The sequence below is a fragment of the Typopeltis vanoorti genome, chromosome 11 (genome assembly GCF_054136105.1).
Source record: "Typopeltis vanoorti isolate ZY-2024b chromosome 11, IOZ_Tvanoo_1.0, whole genome shotgun sequence".
Classification (NCBI taxonomy): Eukaryota; Metazoa; Arthropoda; class Arachnida; order Uropygi; family Thelyphonidae; genus Typopeltis; species Typopeltis vanoorti.
This window is the reverse complement of record NC_143559.1, coordinates 61,394,958-61,416,401: the sequence shown is the minus strand read 5'-3', so window position 1 is coordinate 61,416,401 and position 21,444 is coordinate 61,394,958. Positions and strand designations below refer to the sequence as shown.

Genomic DNA, 21,444 nt, shown 5'->3' with positions numbered 1-21,444 from the left:
TTAGAGGAAGACCATGCAAACAATTTTGACAATACATATATGAAACCATCAGTAGACTGAACTGCAAAACTCCATCTGACATCTACCAGTTAGCTCAAGATAAAGAGACTTGGAAGACATAATTTGCAATATTTAATTACTAATATAAATCTCTTTTCCCTTTTCACATTGCACCATATTGTGAACAAAATATGTATGTATGAATGTATGTACTGATAATGACTCATTTATATTCATTAGGTGGTCTTCAATCAAGATGGAAGGGGCAGTAATGGCCAACTTTACTTCAACAAGCGAGGAGATTGTCAACAGACGTCAGCTGTACCTGATAATCCTTGGATCCATCATCATTTTCATCTCAGCGATCACTTCAGTCGTTGGTAACTTCGCTGTAGTTGCAGCAGTCTACATGGACGAAGCTCTTCGTGTTCAAATAGGTAACATCCTCATCGGCAATCTGGCAGTCCTAGACATGTTTACCGGCTTGTTCGTTATGATCCCTTGCATTTTGGGAATTGCATTCGATAGGTGGATATTGGGCAAATATCTTTGCGATCTTCATTGCTGTTTTAACTATCTTTGCGCTGGAGGGTCATCGGTGAATCTGGCCTTAATCAGTGTAGACCGGGCCATTGCAGTACTCTTTCCTCTTCACTATCCACAGAAAATGACTGCCAACAAAGCCCTTCTCATGAGTGCCTACGTATGGGTACATGGTCTGTTAACTGGAGGTATACCCATAGTCATGAATTGGATAAGTTATGATTACTGGGAAGCCATGTGTACGGTCAAATGGGATCAATCGGAAGATATTCAACGTTTCATCACCTGGTGTATGTTTTCTTGTTTCATAGTTCCTTTAGGGGTTGTGATTATCTGTAATTTCGCCATCATCTTGTCGGCTAGTAAAATGAAACAGAATGTAATTGTCCCCGGAGGTGGTGCAGCGTCTCAAAGTATTGGCGATGCTTCTCGCAAGGCCAAAGAAGCTGCTACTAAGACAGTAAAGAGCATGGCTGTAGTGATCATTACTTATTTCATCTGCTTCACACCCTACAGCATTGCAAAGCAGACCAAAGCTATTGTAGGCACTGATAACTTCCCTGATTGGCCAGATTTCATGGCAACCATTATTATGTTCTTTTCTTCGGCTACTAATCCTTTCATATACGGTATTCTAAGGAAGGATTTTAGAAGCGCGTTCAAAAAACTGCCGAGACAACTGAAGAATGCCATACGAGATATGTGTGGGTGCTAACTGAAGACAAATGTTAGGCTGCTTACATAAGCCAACAGATAAAAACAAAAGGAGCATGTTAAATAATAGCAAGTACTATATCGTAATTCGTTATTAATATGCATCAATATGATAAAACTATTCTGTATTCTTATCATGTTTTTTCAATAGCCGGTTTTAAAACCAGTTTTAAAAATGAATTTCCAAAGTGAGTCTTACATCACTTCCTAATTCTGATGCCTTTTTGCTTTCGCTTCAAAAATGTAACGAGTTATTAAAACTATCTTTATTAAAAACACAATTACGTCATGTACTATCATTTCCACTAACTTATTGGAGTTGTTATTTGTATCCAAGATGGTTTTATAATGTGAACATATCCGTTATTTATGTTACGTAATAATCAGATTCCCGTAGCACAGCTGCATATTACTGGCTTAAAGAAAGCCATATTTTCGGCACAAATGAACATAAATCTGTGTGTGCAATATTTGATTAATTGAACTAAATATATTTATTTTTAATCATTTATATAAAAACAATAATCTGTGTCTTTGAATAATTATTTTTATAATAATGACGTCATAACGAAATTCATTAATGCACAATGAACACATGCGTGGAATAAGTTTTTTTTTTTTTTTTTTTATTAAACACAGGCGTATTTCAAAATAAATAAATAAACGTGAACGATTTTATTCCTCTACAGATGTAAACATGACAAAGGAGTCATTTTGGTGTCATTCTTCCACTTAATCTCCAAAGATGTCTATCTGTTTGCTTCGCTATGGCACAAAGGCAATCTACATCAGTGTAAAAAAAAAAAAAAAAAAAAAAAAAAAACATTGGTATCTAGTGGATGACATCGGACACCAATCATTTCTGCTGTCTTTTCTAATTTAAATGCATTTCTAAATTACTTTGGCCATGAGATGCTCCTTCAGATGGCTAAAGAGATGACAATCACTGGATGCATTGATTGCCATCCTCCCCTTTTTACAAAAGGCATTACACCAAATTCAAACCAGTTCCGAGATATAACATTTGCTTCTGCCTAGCTGGTGATGAATCGACGCTACGGAAATCTTACATTTAGAATTCGGATCACGTTTGACACTTTTGTGTATAACCATGTCTCCAGTCGTCTCCTGTCATCTTGTAATTAATGATGTGGCCGCATGATGCACGTATGATGTCATCTGCTGAGACGAAGCAAACTTCTATCTGAACCTAATTTATTCAGTTTCTCCCATGATCGATGTTTGCATCACTAAATGTAGAAACATGCCTCGCTTTTTGAAATATCCTTGGTTTGACAACTATGACTGCAATTTAGTCGGAATGCAGAATTTAACCCCTTAACGTACTAATCAAAAATCAGAAAGCGGTCGTTTTTCTGCCAATTTTGTGGGCGAGATTTGGGCGAGGGTGATTTGCTGGATAAAATTCATCATCATTTGAAAAATAATGATGAATTTGTGCAAACGCAAACGAAATAGCCGATACTTTTTCAAAGGCAAACGAAATAGCCGGCAACTTTTCTCGGCTGAAAGGAAATAGGCACACGATTGTCTAGCGCCTATATTCGGTTGTATTTATATGTGAAATCAAAATTCAAAATCAATTTTGGTGCAATAAACAAAAGACTGTCACAGACGTCTTTGTATGTTAAGGGGTTAAGCTCTTACATGATCCATGATGACCCAAACTTCAAATTCTAAACACAGAAAGCCTTATGAAATTTTATAATTATCATCTATTGTAAAATAATAATGTTCTTACCATTCCCGTTGGCATTACATTTTCAGAAATAGATTTAATAACACAAATATAGCTGACTTCATTGAGAGAAAAAAAGGATATATAATTATTTTTTTTAAAATTACAATGAAACAGCATTTACAGTTTTATTTTCTTATATTTTAAGAATAAATGCCGTTTATTTTTAAATCTATCAATAAATACAACAAAACCCAAAAGCTGTTATTTATCAACGAGTCACTCAGAACTGTCAGTATATAAACTACGAAAATAACACCAACGAAACCTCATTCTTATTTACTTTGAGATATTAATGTATCCCCATTTAGAAAAACCTACCGCCATGCCTAGAACATAAAACAATTCTTTTATAGCTAACAGCGGTTGGAATTTGTGCGTGTTTATGTTTTTTTTTCTAACAAAAGTACTTTGCTGATAGCATTCTATCAATAAATGTATTTCAAGTTATTGGAAGAAAAGTTCCATGGATAATTTTATTACCTTAATGGACTCAGACGCGTTTATTATTATTATTATTTTTTGAGTGTTCGCAATTCGGTGGGGTGGCATCTATCACTGGTGATTGGCTACGTCTGCATAGGAACTGCAGTGGAGATTGGAAACAAATCTATCAGGTTTAATAGTGTCTTCTACGGAAGGAAAATAATCCAATTTTATTTAGGAACCCGTTTTCACATGCATACCGAATAAAAGTTCATTTTTGTTTTGTGAAAAAAAATATACTTTCTATTCTTCAATTTAAGAATCGTTTGACTCAAAATGTGCGCTAACAATTGGATTCATTTTGTCCTTCGTTTGAATTCCGTTCTGGATAGACCGATTGTGATGAAATTTGGTATTTCGTATGTTTACCAAAATTTGTCGAGACATCTCGATTTTAATTAATATTTTAATGTGGCTAAGTTTAATAGAAAAAAATCAGGCAAAACAAAACTACGTGTAGAGCACATAAATAGAATTATAAGGAATGTTTTTTGATAATTGTCGATATCAGTATGCAAAAATGCTATTATCAAGTGCAACTCTTTATAGGAGGTCATTTCTATGCTTCTTAGTAGATAAGTGATCGGAGAATCACATTATGTATTCTAAAACGCAAGCAAATATTTGATTTATCGATATTACATTTTGCACTGTTTTAAAATATATTTCTTTAAATTAAGATTTCTTAATTATAAGAAAAAATTCTCTAACACCTCCTTCACACTCGAAGAAAATACACGGAAGCACTAACTTTTGGAAATTGGTAGGCAGCTGACCCCCCCCTCCCCCCCACCCATAGTTACCATCTTCGCATTTCTTCAGTAGCTGAGGAATGATTTCAGAATTGCTACTGACAAGAGTAAGGAAGTGGCCGCTGCTTCGTCTCTCCTAATTCTGACTGGTTTAATTACTGCGTGAAATAGTGAAAGTACTAAAGTTGTTGTTTTTTCTGAGTTGTGGGGTTAAAATCCGAGCATTATCTGGGAAAATTCGATTCCTTTGTGCCAAGGGAAGATTAACTCGAAAATAGGTTGAAAAATGCATTGAATAAGTTCCTCTAGCTGGCAACTGCAATCGAATCTATTCATTTCCCCTCTTTGTTAATGACGCATAATGAAAGTTGCTGCGAATCCACGTTGCTACCTTTGGTCATAACCGAATTGAAAAAAAAAAAAAGCTCCATATTTAATCTCCAGAGAAGAGTTTTTAGGATTACCCACACTGTCTGCTTATCTGTGGTACTAAGTGTTTGATAAATTTACAACCTTTCGTGGGTAGAATTTACATAAAATCACAAGGTGAGCTGTATACTGAATGGGAACCACTGTGGTTAGATCAAACCCATGACACGAAATGCTCGTCTCATCCTTTCAACGCATTTAACTTCTTTCACTGGTTTTCATTAAACTCTGCGTTCTACATACATAAAAACAAACCAATGACATGTTCCACGGTGCTAATAACGTAATAATTATCTGCGCACGAAGTTGTTATTTATTTGTTCGTACACCCACAAGCGAAGAGATTTGAAGTGTCTGAACACGTTGTATTCCCGATCCTAATATTAAGAAAAATTTGTCTTTAATTTCTTATTTCGCAATTCTGTCTTTATTTCCATGACGTAAGAACCTAAGGTAGAGAAGAAATATGTCATCCATGTTACATGTTTCCTGATAGAACTTCATATCTCCTATCTGAATGAAGGAAATAGAACTCTATCAATAAAACACTTAAATCAACCGACTTTCATAACTACCATAAAACTCAACACATTCGCTGAATATTCTTAATACTCCGTAACATATCTACGGTAACAATTTGAATACACATTACAGAAGTAATATGTATTCAAATTCTCTCTCTCTCTCGTATCTCTCTTTCTCTCCCTCCCCAGACAGAGAGAGAGAACGGAAAGCATCGTCTGTCACAACAGAAAAGAGATGTCTGAGACAGTAAAGTAAGAAATCCGTTATGTAGTGGAGACATCAAATAGCGCATGACAACTCCAATAATATATTCATTATGTACAGATGACGTAAGGAAAACTTTAGTCACAGAAACGTGACACTCAGAAAACATCCGAAAAAGGAGGTAGTTACAAATCTAGACATCGGGTCAGCTGTCCACTAGCTTATGTATAACTCTTTTGATTAACTGAAGATATACAGCCCCTTCGAATCTTGTACAATTGGATGCGTAGGCCATGATGGAAAATTTAGAAGTGAGTACCACGTAACTGTAGTACGATAGTCATATTAGAATTTAAGCAGAAAAGTCGTTTGTTAGTTCCATGCTACGCACTACACATCAGATTCACATGAACTATCTAAATGAGTCACATGGAACACTTGAGATTGTTTATCATCATCGTCACCCTGTTCATCATTATTTTATTAAAATGATGTACCATTACAATTATGACCAACATGTAGCGGATACTTCATCATTGTACCTTATCAATTCATCCACTGTTCTATAGTGAACATTAGAAACAGAGTTTAAACTCACCCAAAGATTTAGATCCTGGATTGGTAATAATCCTGACAATATCTTGTTCATTGTCTTTTCTTTATCTGCTGAAAAAAATAAATCTCAAATTTCAAGATGTTTTATTCTCTGTCTTATTACCGTAAAAATCGACAGAATATACAGAATATGCTCTCCTCCACCTTCCCAATTTTATCAATGCCATTTGAGAATTTGATAAACTTAGTAAATAGTTTGTATATAGAATGTATATAGATTACATTTAATGTATATAGATTTTTTAAATTTTTTCAAATATCTTTTATTTTCTATTTGAGAATGCTCCCTAATTTATCTTTGTTTTGGTAACCGTAGAGAGAATTCGAGGCCACGAAAACCACATGCGCAAAAAAAAGCAAGTATGGAACCGAGTAATTAAAGATAATAATAATAATAATAAAGAAAGTGCGAGTGGATGGAATTCTAGTATGGTGGCATTATTCCTAGAACTGTTTTCTGGCTTATATACTGCTACAGAGTTTGTTTATTTTCATATGGAAAATATAGTTTGCATCTCTTTTTTCTGAAAATGGTCCGATTTAACAAAATCGAGATGACTTTATAAAGTTTGGCAAAATCCAAAAAATCGCAACAAAATTCATATATTGGAACAGGAAAAAAATTACAGGTTGGTTTTGCCTTCGTCTAACGAGACCAATATTGTAATCATTATTTTAATATTTTAATTATTGAACCGTTAATACCCCACGTTTTATCAGTACACTGATCTTTGTTCTTTATCAATACTTGATTGACGTTTACAAAAAAAAAAAATGAAACGAAGTAATGACTACTATAATCATATTTGGAACGATACTTATATTTTAGTTTCCCGTATTTTGCTCCAATTACCAGAAGTATTTTTTCTCCAAATAGTTAAGAACAAAGAACTTGGTTCATCAACGTTCTCTTACAAGTATACTGAAACAGCAAGTCTCGAGTCAACAAATAACATGATGCTTTTTTATATGACAGTAGTATATTTCTTCAAAAGAAGTCATTTCGTATCACGTTTCTTTTTAATGAGGCATTTTCACTACACAAGACATCCAAACAGTAATAACCCTCTTACGTCTCCGAGCAATGAACTAAAGATGTCGCCAGTAAGTAACTAAGACACGTAAGTTTGAGTGGAAAGGTGTGTAAAAAAAAAAAATAATAACAAATGGTATCAGTTCTCGCACGAGACTCTTCACGCATTTCCTTTTTATCTTCACAACAGTTTATCACCAGTTATTTGAAGTGGTGGAAAAAAAAATAAAACAATTTTGACAGAAATTTTAGAGGATAACAAAATTGCATCTTTCTCGCACATCCACTAATTTGGTTCGGTTTAAATGACGCACTCTGAAAGGCATTTTCAACAGATGTAATTCTTTCTTTCATCTGACTGTCATAAAAAGATAATGTAACAACAATAAAGAACGCACAAATACATAAGGTAGACCAAGAATGTCTAGGAAATTTTTATTTATTTTATTTTTTGATTGTTTCGATGTGCACATGAAAACAGCAATCAGGAACACTGGGAATGTTTTCCACGTGTTCCTGATTGTTATCATGTGAAACCACATGAAAGTTATCATGTGTTCTGATAACTTTCATGTGAAAAGATCAGAACATTTCTTTTAGATTCATATCAGAATACCATATAACTTTAGTATGCTATAGATACTATTCTACGTCATCTATTGCGAGTTGGGAAGTGTTTGTTAAATATTGAAAGAGGCGACTAAGTTCACCATCATTATAACCAATTTCCTAATATGTACACTCAAGGGGCGTCCAGGTTACTCTGATAGCACTACACGATTAAGTTTACATTATTAATAATCTGTCAATAATTTTCCTCCGATTCAGTCAGTTAGCTGTCACCACTCCAATATGGCCATAACTAACATTTCATGTTTCTAAGCCCACTTCTGAATGAATCAATCCACTTAGACCTTGGTCTTCCTCTGGGTCTCTTTCCTGCAATCTTGGCATCAAATACCTGTTTTGTTAACCTTTCCTCTTAAGTGGCCAAACCACCTTAGATTAGCTCTGCTTACACATTCTTGAATGCTAGTGATGTTGAGTTCCTTTCTAACATCTTCATTTTTAATACAATTCTGGAATTGATGGCATTTCGAAGGCCCGTAATCTTTCGCAGAACTCTCATATTTGAGGTCGCTAATCTGATCAAGTGCTTTATTTCTCACCTAATTCTAAGATCCATAACTCAAAACTGGTTTGAACCTAGTTTGGTGCTTTAGCTACTTTCTCTCTATTATTCCTTATTCACTTGCATACCCACCATACCAGCTTTGCTTGTTCTGTTGCCTATTCTCAGATTTAACCTACCATCTTCACTAAAACTGTGCCTAATTAGCTGAAATATTTCACTTGTTCTATAGGCTCTCCACTCCGAATGCACTTGAAGTGTTCAATGGTTCTGTCTATTTTCATATTTTGGTCTTTTTATTACTGATTGTCATGCCAAATTTGTTACAGCTGTTATTCTATTCACTAAAAGAATCCTGGAGAATTGCATTAGATGTGCTTAGTGCATCATCTGCGTAAAGCAAAGAGCTACGCTTGGCATCTCCGATTCAAATATCAGGTTTAATGCTACTTTCTTTCATAATAAGATTCATATAGAATTAATAATAATAATAATAATAATAATAATAATAATAATAATAATAATAATAATAATAATAATAAAACTATCCGCCTCTTATCTCAAAGTCGAATAATGTAGAAGCTTCGAAAGTTTCGAATATGAGTCTTTTGACTCCATGGAGGCACCTTATATAATAATAATAAACAACATCGATGGTAATGTCCATCCTTGTGTTATCCCTGTTTTTTCATCAAACCATCCTCTTGTATTTAATTCGAATGTAACTACTGGCTTACAACTTAAATATAGACTTTGTATTGCTCTGTGTGTCCGCGAGGTTAGCCTAGTGGCTTTGCGCTTCGCAACCATATGCCTGGCGAAGGAGTGTCTTAGGTTCGATTCTCGTCGACGACGTGAGGAGCTTAAGGACCTTCCTCAGTCGTAGCCAAGTTAGCCGGACGTGGACAACAGGGTTTTTTCCGCACAGTTTATCTGGAAGGCAACGGGAATCCACCTTGCTCATAGTCATCCACCCTAGATGGTGGCGTATATATAGCTGCCTTTAAACAGCCGAATGGCTATAAACCACAACATTGCTCTGTGTAATGTTGCATTTATTCAATATAACTGTAATATGTTAAAAGCTTTTCTCTGGGCACCTTTTGGTATACCTCTTTTGGACCTACAAAACTTAAGTTCAAATCCTTGTTACAAATAAATATGATGGTACAACATGAGTTTCTATTTTGTCAAATGTATGTTCTCTGGCCAGAATGTATATTTGGTAGGGTGGTGGTGGTGGTGGGGGGTTCCGAGTTTATAGGAAAGAAAGGAAACTCTACGCTACATATGAGACAGGTTCATTCAACATTAATTAAACCGTTCTCAAATCTTCCAAGTTGGAATTCAAATCCGTAATTTTCCAGCCAAAGGGCACCTATGATTCCGAGTGAGCTAAGCAGGTACTGGCTGTTAGAAAAGAACAACTATTTTCTGATTCTCAAAAAATAATTTCAAATGTTGTTTTTGGGTATCCAGAATATTCTATATGGGAGTTGCACTTCTTAAGATTGAAGTCTTCACTTTCGAATAGCAAAGCTGAAATATTTCCAAAGAGTAACTATGGAAATTATCAAAATTATTATTTTCATAATGCTTTTAAATGATAATTTTATTTATGTATTTTAAAATAAATACTAGAATGATTAGGTAGCTTATCATAATAAGTTGATTTTTATGCTACAAAAGAACGTACATTATATTATTAGATTGCCTCTTAATGACTATGTTCCGTTTCTTGCAGGTTCCAAATCTTATGGTTGAGATGAGCAATCTTTCGAACAATGCATCCACAGTCTATAAAGATGTAATGAATCACCGTAGTCCGATGGAAATTATATTCGGAGCATTCTTCATCATTCTTACTATTTTGGCAACGATGATAGGCAACCTCGCTGTGGTACTGGTTTCCTACTGGGACGAACATCTACGCATGCAAGTTGGAAATGTGTTGATTGTTAACCTAGCCATCACCGACTTCATCACTGCTGCGTTGGTGATGATACCATCGGCCGTAGCTGTTGTCTTTGACGAATGGATTCTTGGGAAGTTCATGTGTAATCTCAACTGCTGTTTCAGTTTCTGTTGTGCTACAGTGTCGGCATTATCTTTCGGCTTTATTAGTATCGACCGTGGATTCGCAGTTCTACAACCACTTCACTATCCCCAGAAGATTACTCATAGCAAGCTGATGATAATGATTGTTTATGGATGGTTCCAGGGATTGGTAGCTGGGCTTGTGCCTGTAGGAATGGACTGGATCACTTATGATTATTGGGAAGGCGTGTGCGTTGTAGAATGGGGAGACAACGTCCATATTAACCGCTATATGAACTGTGGGTTTATTATTAATTTTACAATTCCTGCTCTCATCAACCTCCTTGGTAATTTGAGAATTATTTTCTCTGCAAGAAAACTGAGCTCTACAGCAGTAATTCCTGCAGGTAGTGTGATTGCAGCTCAGCAAGCTAAACAAGGAGGATCTAAAACAGTCACCAGCATGTTCGTCATAATAGCAGCCTACTTTATACTTTGTGGTCCTTATAGTTTTATCAAGATTACCAAAGCTATGTCTGGTTATAACGCAGGATTTTCAGATATCGGTAACTTTATTTCTACAATTTCCATGTTTATGGCTTCGGCTGTGAATCCTTTTATCTACGCGATATTACGTAAAGATTTTAGAAATGCATTCAAAAAATTACCAAGGATGATTACTAGTAGATTTGGACAACTTTTTTAAAGAGAGAATAACTTCTGTCTATGGTCAGTTGGAAAATCAGGAACATTCGATCACACACACACACACACACACACACACACACACACACACACACACACACACACACACACACACACACACACACACACACACACACACACACACACACACACACACACACACACACACACACACACACACACACACACACACACACACACACACACACACACACACACACACACACACACACACACACACACACACACACACACACACACACACACACACACACACACGGAAGGACGGACGGACGGACGCACGCACGCAAGTCGTTAAAAACGATGCTAAAAACGAAGTCGAATCTGAAAACAATCCTCGCTATGATTTAATAGTAAAACCGATAGCTCAACTAAACAGCGAAGAAACCAAAAATATCATAAAAGAAAAAATAGATCCAGGGAAAATCAAAATGGGAATCACAAAACTGAAAAGTATTAATAACGGAGGAGTCTTAAGTGAATCCAAAGAAAAGACCACCATAGACTTGCTACATAACGAAATCACGAAGGAATGCCAAGACACGTTAGTAACAAATTCCAGTAAGAAACATCTTCCAAGGCTAATTATATATGATATTCCTAGTGAAATTGAATACGAACAATGCAATTTACTCAATCCGCATTCAGAACGAAGAACTCTTCAGTACCGATACAAAGCTGACACAAAAATTGATCATGACAAATAAAAAAAACGAATAAGAGAAACTTAATTATTGAAGTCGATCCAACGGTGAGGACCAAATTGCTAAAAACCGGTGTCGAAATGCTGTGGAGAATTTGCCATTGTGCAGATTATGTAAACGTTCTGAGGTGCTTTAAATGCAATAAATTCCATCATCATACACGAGACTGCAGGGAAAAACCACCTGTCCTTCTGCTCTAAAGAACACAAGTTCAGCGACTGCCCACGAAATAAGTCCGAGATGAACTGCATAAATTGCCAAAATCATAACAAGCATGCCAAAATCAAAAACGAATGCAAATACATGGCATTAAGCAAAGACTGCCCGACATGCAACTACTACAGACAGATCAAAATTCAAAACATAGATTATGGAAAGCAATAATAAAGTTAGCAGAAACAGAACTACTTCCATGGGATGCCTTCAAATAAATCTTCAACGCTTTAACAAGACTATAAATAACTTGACAGAACTCATAAATAGAAAACATATAGGACTAGCATTAATACAAGAACCCTACAACATCAAGAAAAAATATGTCGCTTTCCAAAATATTTTCCAAAGGATCAGAACGAAAGAGTGGCGATTATCGTGGTCAACCCTGAAATCGAGGCAATGTTGATTTCTGAGCACAGCAACGAGGACTCGGTACTTATCGAAATTACTTACAGAGGAATTAAAACTTTTGTTGCGAGTATGTATCTCGACTATCACACTGACATGAAACACGACTTAGAAAAAATGGGCAACATCGTGGATTTTACCGTGGATCAACCACAGCCTAATTCTTGGAAGAGATAGCGTTTTTTCTTTAACGACAGCACAAACAACAGAGGTAAAAATCTGGAAGAGTCCTTAGCACCAAATTCCCTACACATACTAAACGACGACAGTATCACTCCATCATTCGAAAATCCCAGAGGAAGCAGCTTCATCGATCTAACAATGGCAAACGACGCAATTTTATTCCGGGTTTCGGAATGGAAATGCGAAGAAGAGGAAAGCTGATCTGACCATCGCACAATAAGTTTCATCATCAGCAAACAAATATTTAAACAGAATACACGACACAAACCACCGCATTAACACCAAGTACTTCACCGATAAAACCAATCTAGAGATATTTGCAAAAGAATTAAAAAGAGAATTTTCATGCCTAATCTCAGAATATCACTTTAATCGGATCAGCGAACAGCAGCTCAGATTAGACAAAAACCTAGCTATCTGAGCATCAGCACAAACCGATATACGTAGATTTCCTTGCTTCTGCACTTTCATCAATTCTGATAAAATCCAGCGACCAAACACTCAGAACAACCAAGAAGCTAAACATCGATGGAAGAAAATCAGTACCGTGGTGGAACGACGAACTATCAGTCTTAAAAAAACGTGTTAACGTACTCAGACGACTATACCAAAGAACATACAATAACCAAGATTTAAGAGAGAGAGAGAGAGAGAGCAGAAGACACAACTACAGTACTATAAAGCCAAATACAGCTATCAGTCTAAAATTACAAACACGAAAACAAAATCATGGAAAAAAGTCTTTACTGTTTCGACTGTATCGATTCCTTGGAATTGCATGTATAAATTAGCAGCAAGCAAGCAAGAATAAGACAACATCTATATTATAAACTATCAAGAAAACAGACGGCATCTGCACTAAAAACTTAGCAGAAACTGCAGCTATTATGATAAAGAAGTTTATTCTCGATGACAATCAACAGACGAAGAAATTCATAAAACTTACAGACAAAGAATAAAAACAGGCATAGACACTCCTAACGACGACTTATTTACAACAATGAAATCGAATCAGTATTAAGATCAATGGAACTAAGAAAAACTCCAGGAGAAAAAGGAATAACCAGCGATATACTACTAAGAGCATTTGTCGAATTCCCTGAATTCATAACAACAGTTTACAATGAGTGACTAAAAAGAAGGCGATTTAACATGGAAACACTCTAAAAATTATACCCATAATCAAACCAGGAAAGCAACATCTGACAAAAGTAGCAAATACACGCCAATCAGTCTCCTGAACGTTGCTGGTAAGGTGCTAGAAAAACGGAATAATGCACAATGCCTACTCAAGAAACCTATTAAGTATCAATCAATATGCATTTAGACCTCAGTCCAGCACAATAAACGCAATTATGGAGGTAAAAAAGTTCACAGAAGCGTCTACAGCAAAAAAAAAAAAAGACGTACTACTGATCTCACTCGATGTACAAAGAGCCTTCGATGCTGCGTGGTGACCAGCCATAATCAATCAATTAAGAGATTTAAAATGCCCAAAAAATTTAACTCTACTTTACAAAAAATGATTTTACAGAACAGAAGAGCAACCATGCCATTAAAAACCACAGCTGTAACGAAAGAAGTCAAACGAGGCTCCTACTGTGGACCAGGCTTCTGAAACATCCAGTAGGACTCGCTATTCCTTTCACTACTGAAACAAAACTCATAGCTTTCGCCGATGATGTGATGATGATGATGATGATTCGGAGACGGGACAGCTTACAGTTAGGAGTAAAGGCCAACGAAGAACTCTCTAAAATTGTAGAGTGGACACACGAGAAGAAAGATACCTTCAGTTACCTCGAGAACTACCTCGTTACCTAGGAGTAACAATAGATGAAAAATTTATCTTCAATAAGCACTAATCCCCAGTTAAGATTAAGTGGGGATTAGGTCAACGAGCGATGAAAACAATATATACCAGAGCTATACTACCACTGATATCTTATGCTGCAACTGCCTGGAAACATACACTAAAATCAAAGAAAAACGAACAAAAGCTAAACAGAGTTCAACATCTTATAGCCATACGTATAAATAAAGAATACACGACAATATCTTTCGATGCAGCTCGCGTTAGTGCACCTCTACCCCCCCCCCCCCCCTTGAAAATAGAAGCAGGGGGTGTTAGAGCTTCTGGAAGATATAACGAAAGTTACAACATCGATCCAAATTGCTACGAACGCCCGCTTCACTAGAGTAGATGGCCTCGCCCAGCAAAGAGAACATATATTAAGTAGAATGAAAGCTCTGAAAGCGACGATTTACTAATATATACTCACGGAAGCAAAAGCGAAAGGAACGTTGGTTGTTCTTTCATTGCATATAAAAGAAGGTCCATTATACAAGAACGCTGCTCTAGACGGCATCCTCTCTGTTCCAACAACCAAACAGAACAACTTGCTATACTTCAGTCACTTACATATCTCCAGGAATTAGAACTCACCACCTGTCATCAAAAGACAGCAACAATTTACAGTGACAATAGAGCTATAGACGTCATAAAAAACCAGAACAACCATATAGCATTAACAAAACAGACAAGAAATGTGGTTTGGAATCTCACTCTAGAAGGATGGAAATCAAGTCCAGCTGGGTGAACGCGCATACTTGTATAGCAGGAAACGAGGAAGGATCAGCTGGCTAAAGAAGGGGGGGCTAGAAACAAGTTACCAAAAGTACTCGAACAGAAGAGCAATAAAAACACTTGCAGAAACAAGAAGCCTAAACTTGTGGGAAGAATGGAAAACATCAAAAAACGGATCAACAACAAAAGAGTTCTTGGCAAGTATCAGAAGCAGACTCCGGCTGAAAAAACATGCCATTTCTCCAGGTTTGACCACTCTACTAACGGGACATGGAAAACTAAGACACTACTTACACAGATTCCATATCCTGGAATCACCATCATGCATTTGTGTGTCCATACCTTCAACTGACTGTAGACCACATAATTTAAGACTGTCAGCTACCTAATACAACACCTCGTTACTTCTTGAGACAAGTGGCCAGTGTCAAAACAGAGACTTATTGAAAAGTATTACACAGTACTAATTAAATTTTCCAATAAGATCAACTTTCAGTCGTTGTAATGTAACATAAATTACTGATATTGTGTTAATTATATGGTGTTAATATATATAAAAAAAAAAAAATCAGCTAACGCCTTTTTATTCCCGTATATACAGGAGTAGGCGAGGCCATTTAGCCCTATCTAACTTTTGGAGACTGAGTGGGCAGTTCAATCTCCACTGGTACCCAATCAGAGACAGATGGCCCAAGGCTATCACTAATTAAGCGGTACGCAGTGAAGAGAGACGGCTCAAATGTGCCGCCATCTCGTGGTTCCTAACCCTAACACAATATATTTAATGTATATTTAATATGTGTTCAATGATATGTCTAATCAGAAATAATCAAATAATCAGCTATACTTAGGACAACAGATATTAATAGAATAAAATATCATGGACGAAAAGTCAGTATTCGAATTTAATCAAAAGCCAAACCGTTTGACAAATGCGTTCTTCCTGTATTGACATATGGCAGTGAATCATGGACACTAAATGTAAATGAAATTCAAAAAATAAGAACAGCAAGGTTTAGTATGGAAAGAAGTACGCTTGGTATCACAAGACTGGATCACAAATGGAATACTTGGCTGGGCATATTGCTCGAAGACAAGATCAATGATGGACAAAAGAATTACTGCTGAATTAGAAAAAAAAAACGATTACAACGCCGACCCAAATCACGGTGGATTGATAATATCATGAGATGTGCAGAAGTGACTTGGAGAAAGAAGGACATGGACAGACAGATTTGGAGTAATCGTGGAAAGGCCTTCATCCAACAGTGAATGATAATGTGTGATATTGATGAAGTAAACTTTAAAATACTAATTCTTCAGTACACAATATTTAATGTTTTGAAATCTCTTATATGTGATGTTGGTAATACAACTTAATGAAACATTATGACAACTTTAAAATACTCAGTCTTCACGAAGTCCATAATTAATACACCATGATTTGTTTATTTATCCAAAATCAAGCAAATTTTTATATCTTCTGCAATATCAACTTATTTTTTTTTCTTCAAATACGAAACGAAGGATTGAAAAATCGAACGGTTTAAACCGTGAATTGAGTGATAATTAATTTGCTTGCTACCATGTTTTGAGTTTGCTGATGTTAAAATATTCTTGTTCAATAGATAATAAACCCATATTCAAGCTGATTAGTTATGATAGTTATAATAATAACCTAATTGCATAATAGCGCGAGTTCAATCATTTCAGTTCGAAGTGTTCGTTATTATCCTAGAATGAAAGAAAATGAAGAATATTTCATCAATAAAGAATGCTTTTGAAAGGATTGTGTCTGTTTAAGAATCTTTTATAAAATAATACAAAAGCGCATTTTATTTAATTCGGGACAATGAAACACATCACACCAACTCCATAGATGAATGAATGGAGATGAAATACTCTCGCGAATAACAACAGTTGTTATGGTAAGACATTCAACTTGGCTACGCAGTTCGGATCTCTCGTTGCACGCAAGCAAAGATATGTTCCTTCCCATACAATATGCATACACATTGCTGGGAAACGCGAGTCTGTTGAGAAGTTGATCAGACAGATACTGCAGGCATTCACCGAGAGAATCAACTACAAAATACACACTCGACCGATCACGGAGAAAATTGCACACTTTAGAGAGATGTTGTTATTCGATTGTTATTGGTTTCAACGAGGACTCAAATTTACTCGTGCATTTAATGTAGCAAGGTAGTAAAAGTAATTGAAGTTGCTTATTGAAGAGTATTGCATTGATTGAAAAGACTGAAACATGTAAACTAGTTTCAGGAAATATTTCGTTTACAGTTTAACGGAATGAAGCCGACAACAAACATTCATAGTTTTTATCAAATCAAATTCCTGTTCGCACTCTTTCCCGTTTAAAAACCGTCTAACGTCGTTTTATTCCAAAAAAGGGAATAAACAGAATTCTTTTAACTCGAACTTCTTGAAATCAGTGGTCAGCTGAGCTCCATCCTTAGTCTTACCAATAGATGAGTCCAAAATTTCGATGATTATGAAGATATTGTGGAGAAAATACTGCAGACGTCACATGACTTAATATTGTTGTCTGAAATAATGTGAGTTCTAGCGTCGAATATTTGAGATCTGGGAAGGACTAAACCATTGAGTTTCAGGGAACCTTACTAGCAAGATTGATTAACATGGGAATCGGCTGAAAATAAGCACAGAAACAGATCTCTAGACGGCGAGTAAAGTCGAATTCATAACTGTCTTTCTTCTGCTAGTCATATATATAATTTATCATTTTCAATTCAAACCCCTTTTAATGGGACTTCGTTTTATGCTATCACGAAGTCGAGATAGAATTTAAAAGATGCGACCATAACGATTGTATTGTATAAATTACGACGAAATCAGTTAAGGCCATGCCATTAGTATATTATGTCTATTGATTGGCGTATTTCTCTGTTTTTCTATTTAAAAGCAACGAAAACACCCTTCCATTTCCATATAAGATCGGTTAACCCACCTTCACATGAAAAGTCCTCAGACAAGGAAGTAACCCTTGCTTCTTAAGTTCCTTAACCGCACCTTAAGTATTTAATTTAGAGAAAATCATAGAAGCTGAGCAGACGGAAATCAATTAGTTATTGGAGTAATTTGGTAAATTTTAGTGGCCTTTTTAAAACGCAGATCAGCTTCTGCAATTGAGGATATTTTAGCAAATTTAAAGTTTGTAATTTTGTTACTCAATGAACTTCGGCAACAGATCGTCTAGTGCTGATCAAATATATCCGGATGCTCCTTCATAGTAGTAGAGGATACGGCTACAATATACATCACAATCATGGCTCATGCAGGCACGTGGTCTTTCAATCTTCATAGACAAACATTGAAAGTTAAATGGTTAAATGTTAAATAAAGAGTTAAATGGGTCTTACTGAAGAGTTCAATAACTTTCGACGCGTCACTATCATAAGGTTCCACCACTGCAACAACTCAGCTCGGAAATTTTTGCCCTAGTGCACTTTCGGTTATCAACTGTAAGATATTATTCGAAAGGGTCTAGGAGCAACAGCAGAATAATTGGGACCTGGTATGCAACATAAAATCACAGAACTGGATCACCGTGGCGCGGAAACATCGCCTGTGATCGATTGAAACATTCGCTATCGAGTTCGGAAATGCCTCTGCAAGCAATGTCAGAAATGCAACTGTTCGCTGGAGCTGAAAAACGTGGGTTGCCATGGCAACCCACGTCTACACTAAATTGCATGTTTCTTGATATAAATTCACTGAAATCTCTAAGTTCAATAAATCGCCGACTTTCATAATTAGTATGAAATTCGAACACATTTGGTGAAGATTCGTGATGCTCTTTGACATCCACTCCGTCAGTATTTGAGAGCAAAAATGAACGAAGATATGTTATTTGAATAATTTACTGAATTAATTGATCATTAACGTGAGAAAATAAAGTAAATAAAAAAAAAATCTAAAACACGCAAATCACCAAGACATGCTCAATCACTTTGTATCAGTATACATCACAGAAATCATTACTACGCATGCGTGTAAATAAGGTGCACATTCAGAAAATCAATTTGTTTTCCTTCAATAACGGATATATAGTTGTAAGAAAGGATGTTTGGTAGAAAGCAGAAATTAGTTTCCAAAAACAGAGAGAGAGAAAACGGAAGGTCATCATTTATCACAACAGAAAAGAAATGTCTAAGAAGGGCAAAAGTAAGAAATCAGTTACGTAGTGGACATGTCAAATTGCGCATGACAACTCCAATAAAATATTCATTGTTTACAGATGACGTCATCAAGAGTTTAGCCACAGAAATAGGAAAATTTGAGAAAACATTTGAAAAAGGAGGTAGTGACAACACGGTCCACTATCTTATGTATATCTGTTTGGATTAAACTCTGGATCTACGACGCTTTTGAATATTCTACCATTGCCTAAATCATGATGGTAAACCTAGAAGTAAGTATTCGTATAATTGTCAGTAGCCATATTACAATTTAAACACGAAATTCGTATGTTAGTTCAATGCTACGCAATAACACCAAACTCACATTAACCAACTAAGTGAGTCGAAAAGAACTGGAGCCTGCCTAACATCATCATCATCGTCATCACCCATTCATCATGATTTCATGTTGTAACACGAACACCATCTTATTTTGTACTTGTGTTTTTTTTTTAACTGTCTGTAGGATAGAGGACACACATCGGAAGGCATAGGGCTAAACCACCTTATTCCTCGAGGCGGTCGCGGTTTCAAATCGTAATAGGCGATGCCTGTTACGAATGTAACAGACCGCTAGGCCTAATATAAGGAATATAAGGAATTATACGTATATGCATAATTCTCTCTATTGTTGTAGAAAGAATTACAGGACCAAAAGCTTTAACAAAAGAGTGTAAAAACAAGTATGGAACCGAGTGATCAGAGAGATCACTATAGTGCTTCATTCGCAGAGCTGTTTTTGGTTATGTAGCGCTACACAGTTTGTTTATTTTCATATATAATATATATTTGGATCCTTTTTTCCCCCAAAAACTATACATCTAAAATGAGTCGTCTGATCTAGCAAAACTGAGCAGCTATCTCGCAAAATTTGGGAAGAATTCCAAATTTCAGCAAAATCCGTCCGTCTGAAACAAGCCAAACAAATTAAGGATTTCTTTTGCCTTCATCAAACAAGAAACAATCAAGAATTTCCGAACATTTTACAGAACTCATGTAAATGTTATAATATCAGAAGTTTATGACTCCAAACTTCTCCCTTATAAGTGAAGTAAAACACTGACACTCGAGTTAACAAACAGTACGATGGCTTTACCTATGGGGGTAATAAATTTCTTAAAAGTATATTGCCGCTTGACACGTTTCGTTTTATCGATGCATCTTCTATACAAGGCATCCAATCAGTAATAACCCTCTTATTTCTCCAAGCAGTAAACTAGAAATGTCTTAGTAAGTAACTCAGTAAGACACGTCTGTTTGATTGCAAGGGTGTATTTTCTTATGCAAAAATTCAACAAATGTTCTTGGAAGAGATTGTTGATGCATATCCTTTTATCATCAAAAGAGCTTTTTATCAGTTATTTAAATTGCAGGAAAAAAACAATATTCGACAAAGGAAAATACCAAACATAAATAGGATGGTCAGACCCTCCTGGGTTTAGCGACATATTCTATTTCCTTATTCAAAACGCTGTATCCACATTGTATTTATTAAATAAATAGCACATAATCGACTAACTTCTCTCAATCCCTCTCATTTATTTAAAAATTATACTTTGGTCCAACGTAGAAGATTTTGTATGTTTGCAGGTTTTTCTTCCCTCCCATACAAGGAAGTCAACTATGTATTATTTATTTTCAAACCGGAGTTATCAGGAGCACCTCTTAAGGGACACGAACAGATGATGGTCTGAAGTGCGAGAAGGATGCTAACAGAATCTCAGTCAGTAACGTCCGACTGTTACTACGAAACAATAACAGTCTTGCGATTTATTTATTTCTCCCTTTATAGTTGTACCCATTCAGCAGTGGGATCAAGTAAAGAAAAATAAAATCTTTCTTGTTTTTTAAAACGAATTTCCGTAAGAATGCCAAATCCAAGTAGCGTAGAGTTTACATAATACTTTGTAAGGATAAAAATGATAAAGTGAAATATTGGATCCGAGATGAAGACATTAGATGGTACAGTTGTCAATATTTCAACGTTCTTTGATACATGTGAAAATCATAATCAGGAAACTACTGTCATGTGGAAAGTGATCACAATATTTCTTCTGGATACAGAAGATACTATTTGATGGATGTCAATTACTACGTGATTGACTGGGCTAAATATTCGATGAGGCAACTTAAGTCCATTTTCATAGTCTGCGCATCAAATATATGTTCTC

At 35.8% G+C, this 21,444-nt stretch overlaps 2 protein-coding genes across 2 annotated transcripts; both read left to right on the top strand.

The window, feature by feature from the left end:
* The first annotated feature begins 271 nt into the window (after nucleotides 1-271).
* Nucleotides 272-1,258, top strand: LOC150101653 (G protein-coupled receptor 161B-like). Its single transcript, XM_090399884.1, has one exon. It carries the CDS (start codon nucleotides 272-274, stop codon nucleotides 1,256-1,258), a length of 987 nt encoding a protein of 328 aa, XP_090256010.1.
* Nucleotides 1,259-9,912: 8,654 nt separating this feature from the next.
* On the top strand, nucleotides 9,913-10,935 carry LOC150101652 (G protein-coupled receptor 161-like). The gene has a single exon (XM_090399883.1). It carries the CDS (start codon nucleotides 9,913-9,915, stop codon nucleotides 10,933-10,935), a length of 1,023 nt encoding a protein of 340 aa, XP_090256009.1.
* Nucleotides 10,936-21,444: the final 10,509 nt, after the last annotated feature.

Coding starts and splice junctions, on each gene's coding strand:
- LOC150101653 (XM_090399884.1), top strand. CDS start 272: ATGGCCAACTTTACTTCAACAAGCGAGGAGATTGTCAACAGACGTCAG.
- LOC150101652 (XM_090399883.1), top strand. CDS start 9,913: ATGACTATGTTCCGTTTCTTGCAGGTTCCAAATCTTATGGTTGAGATG.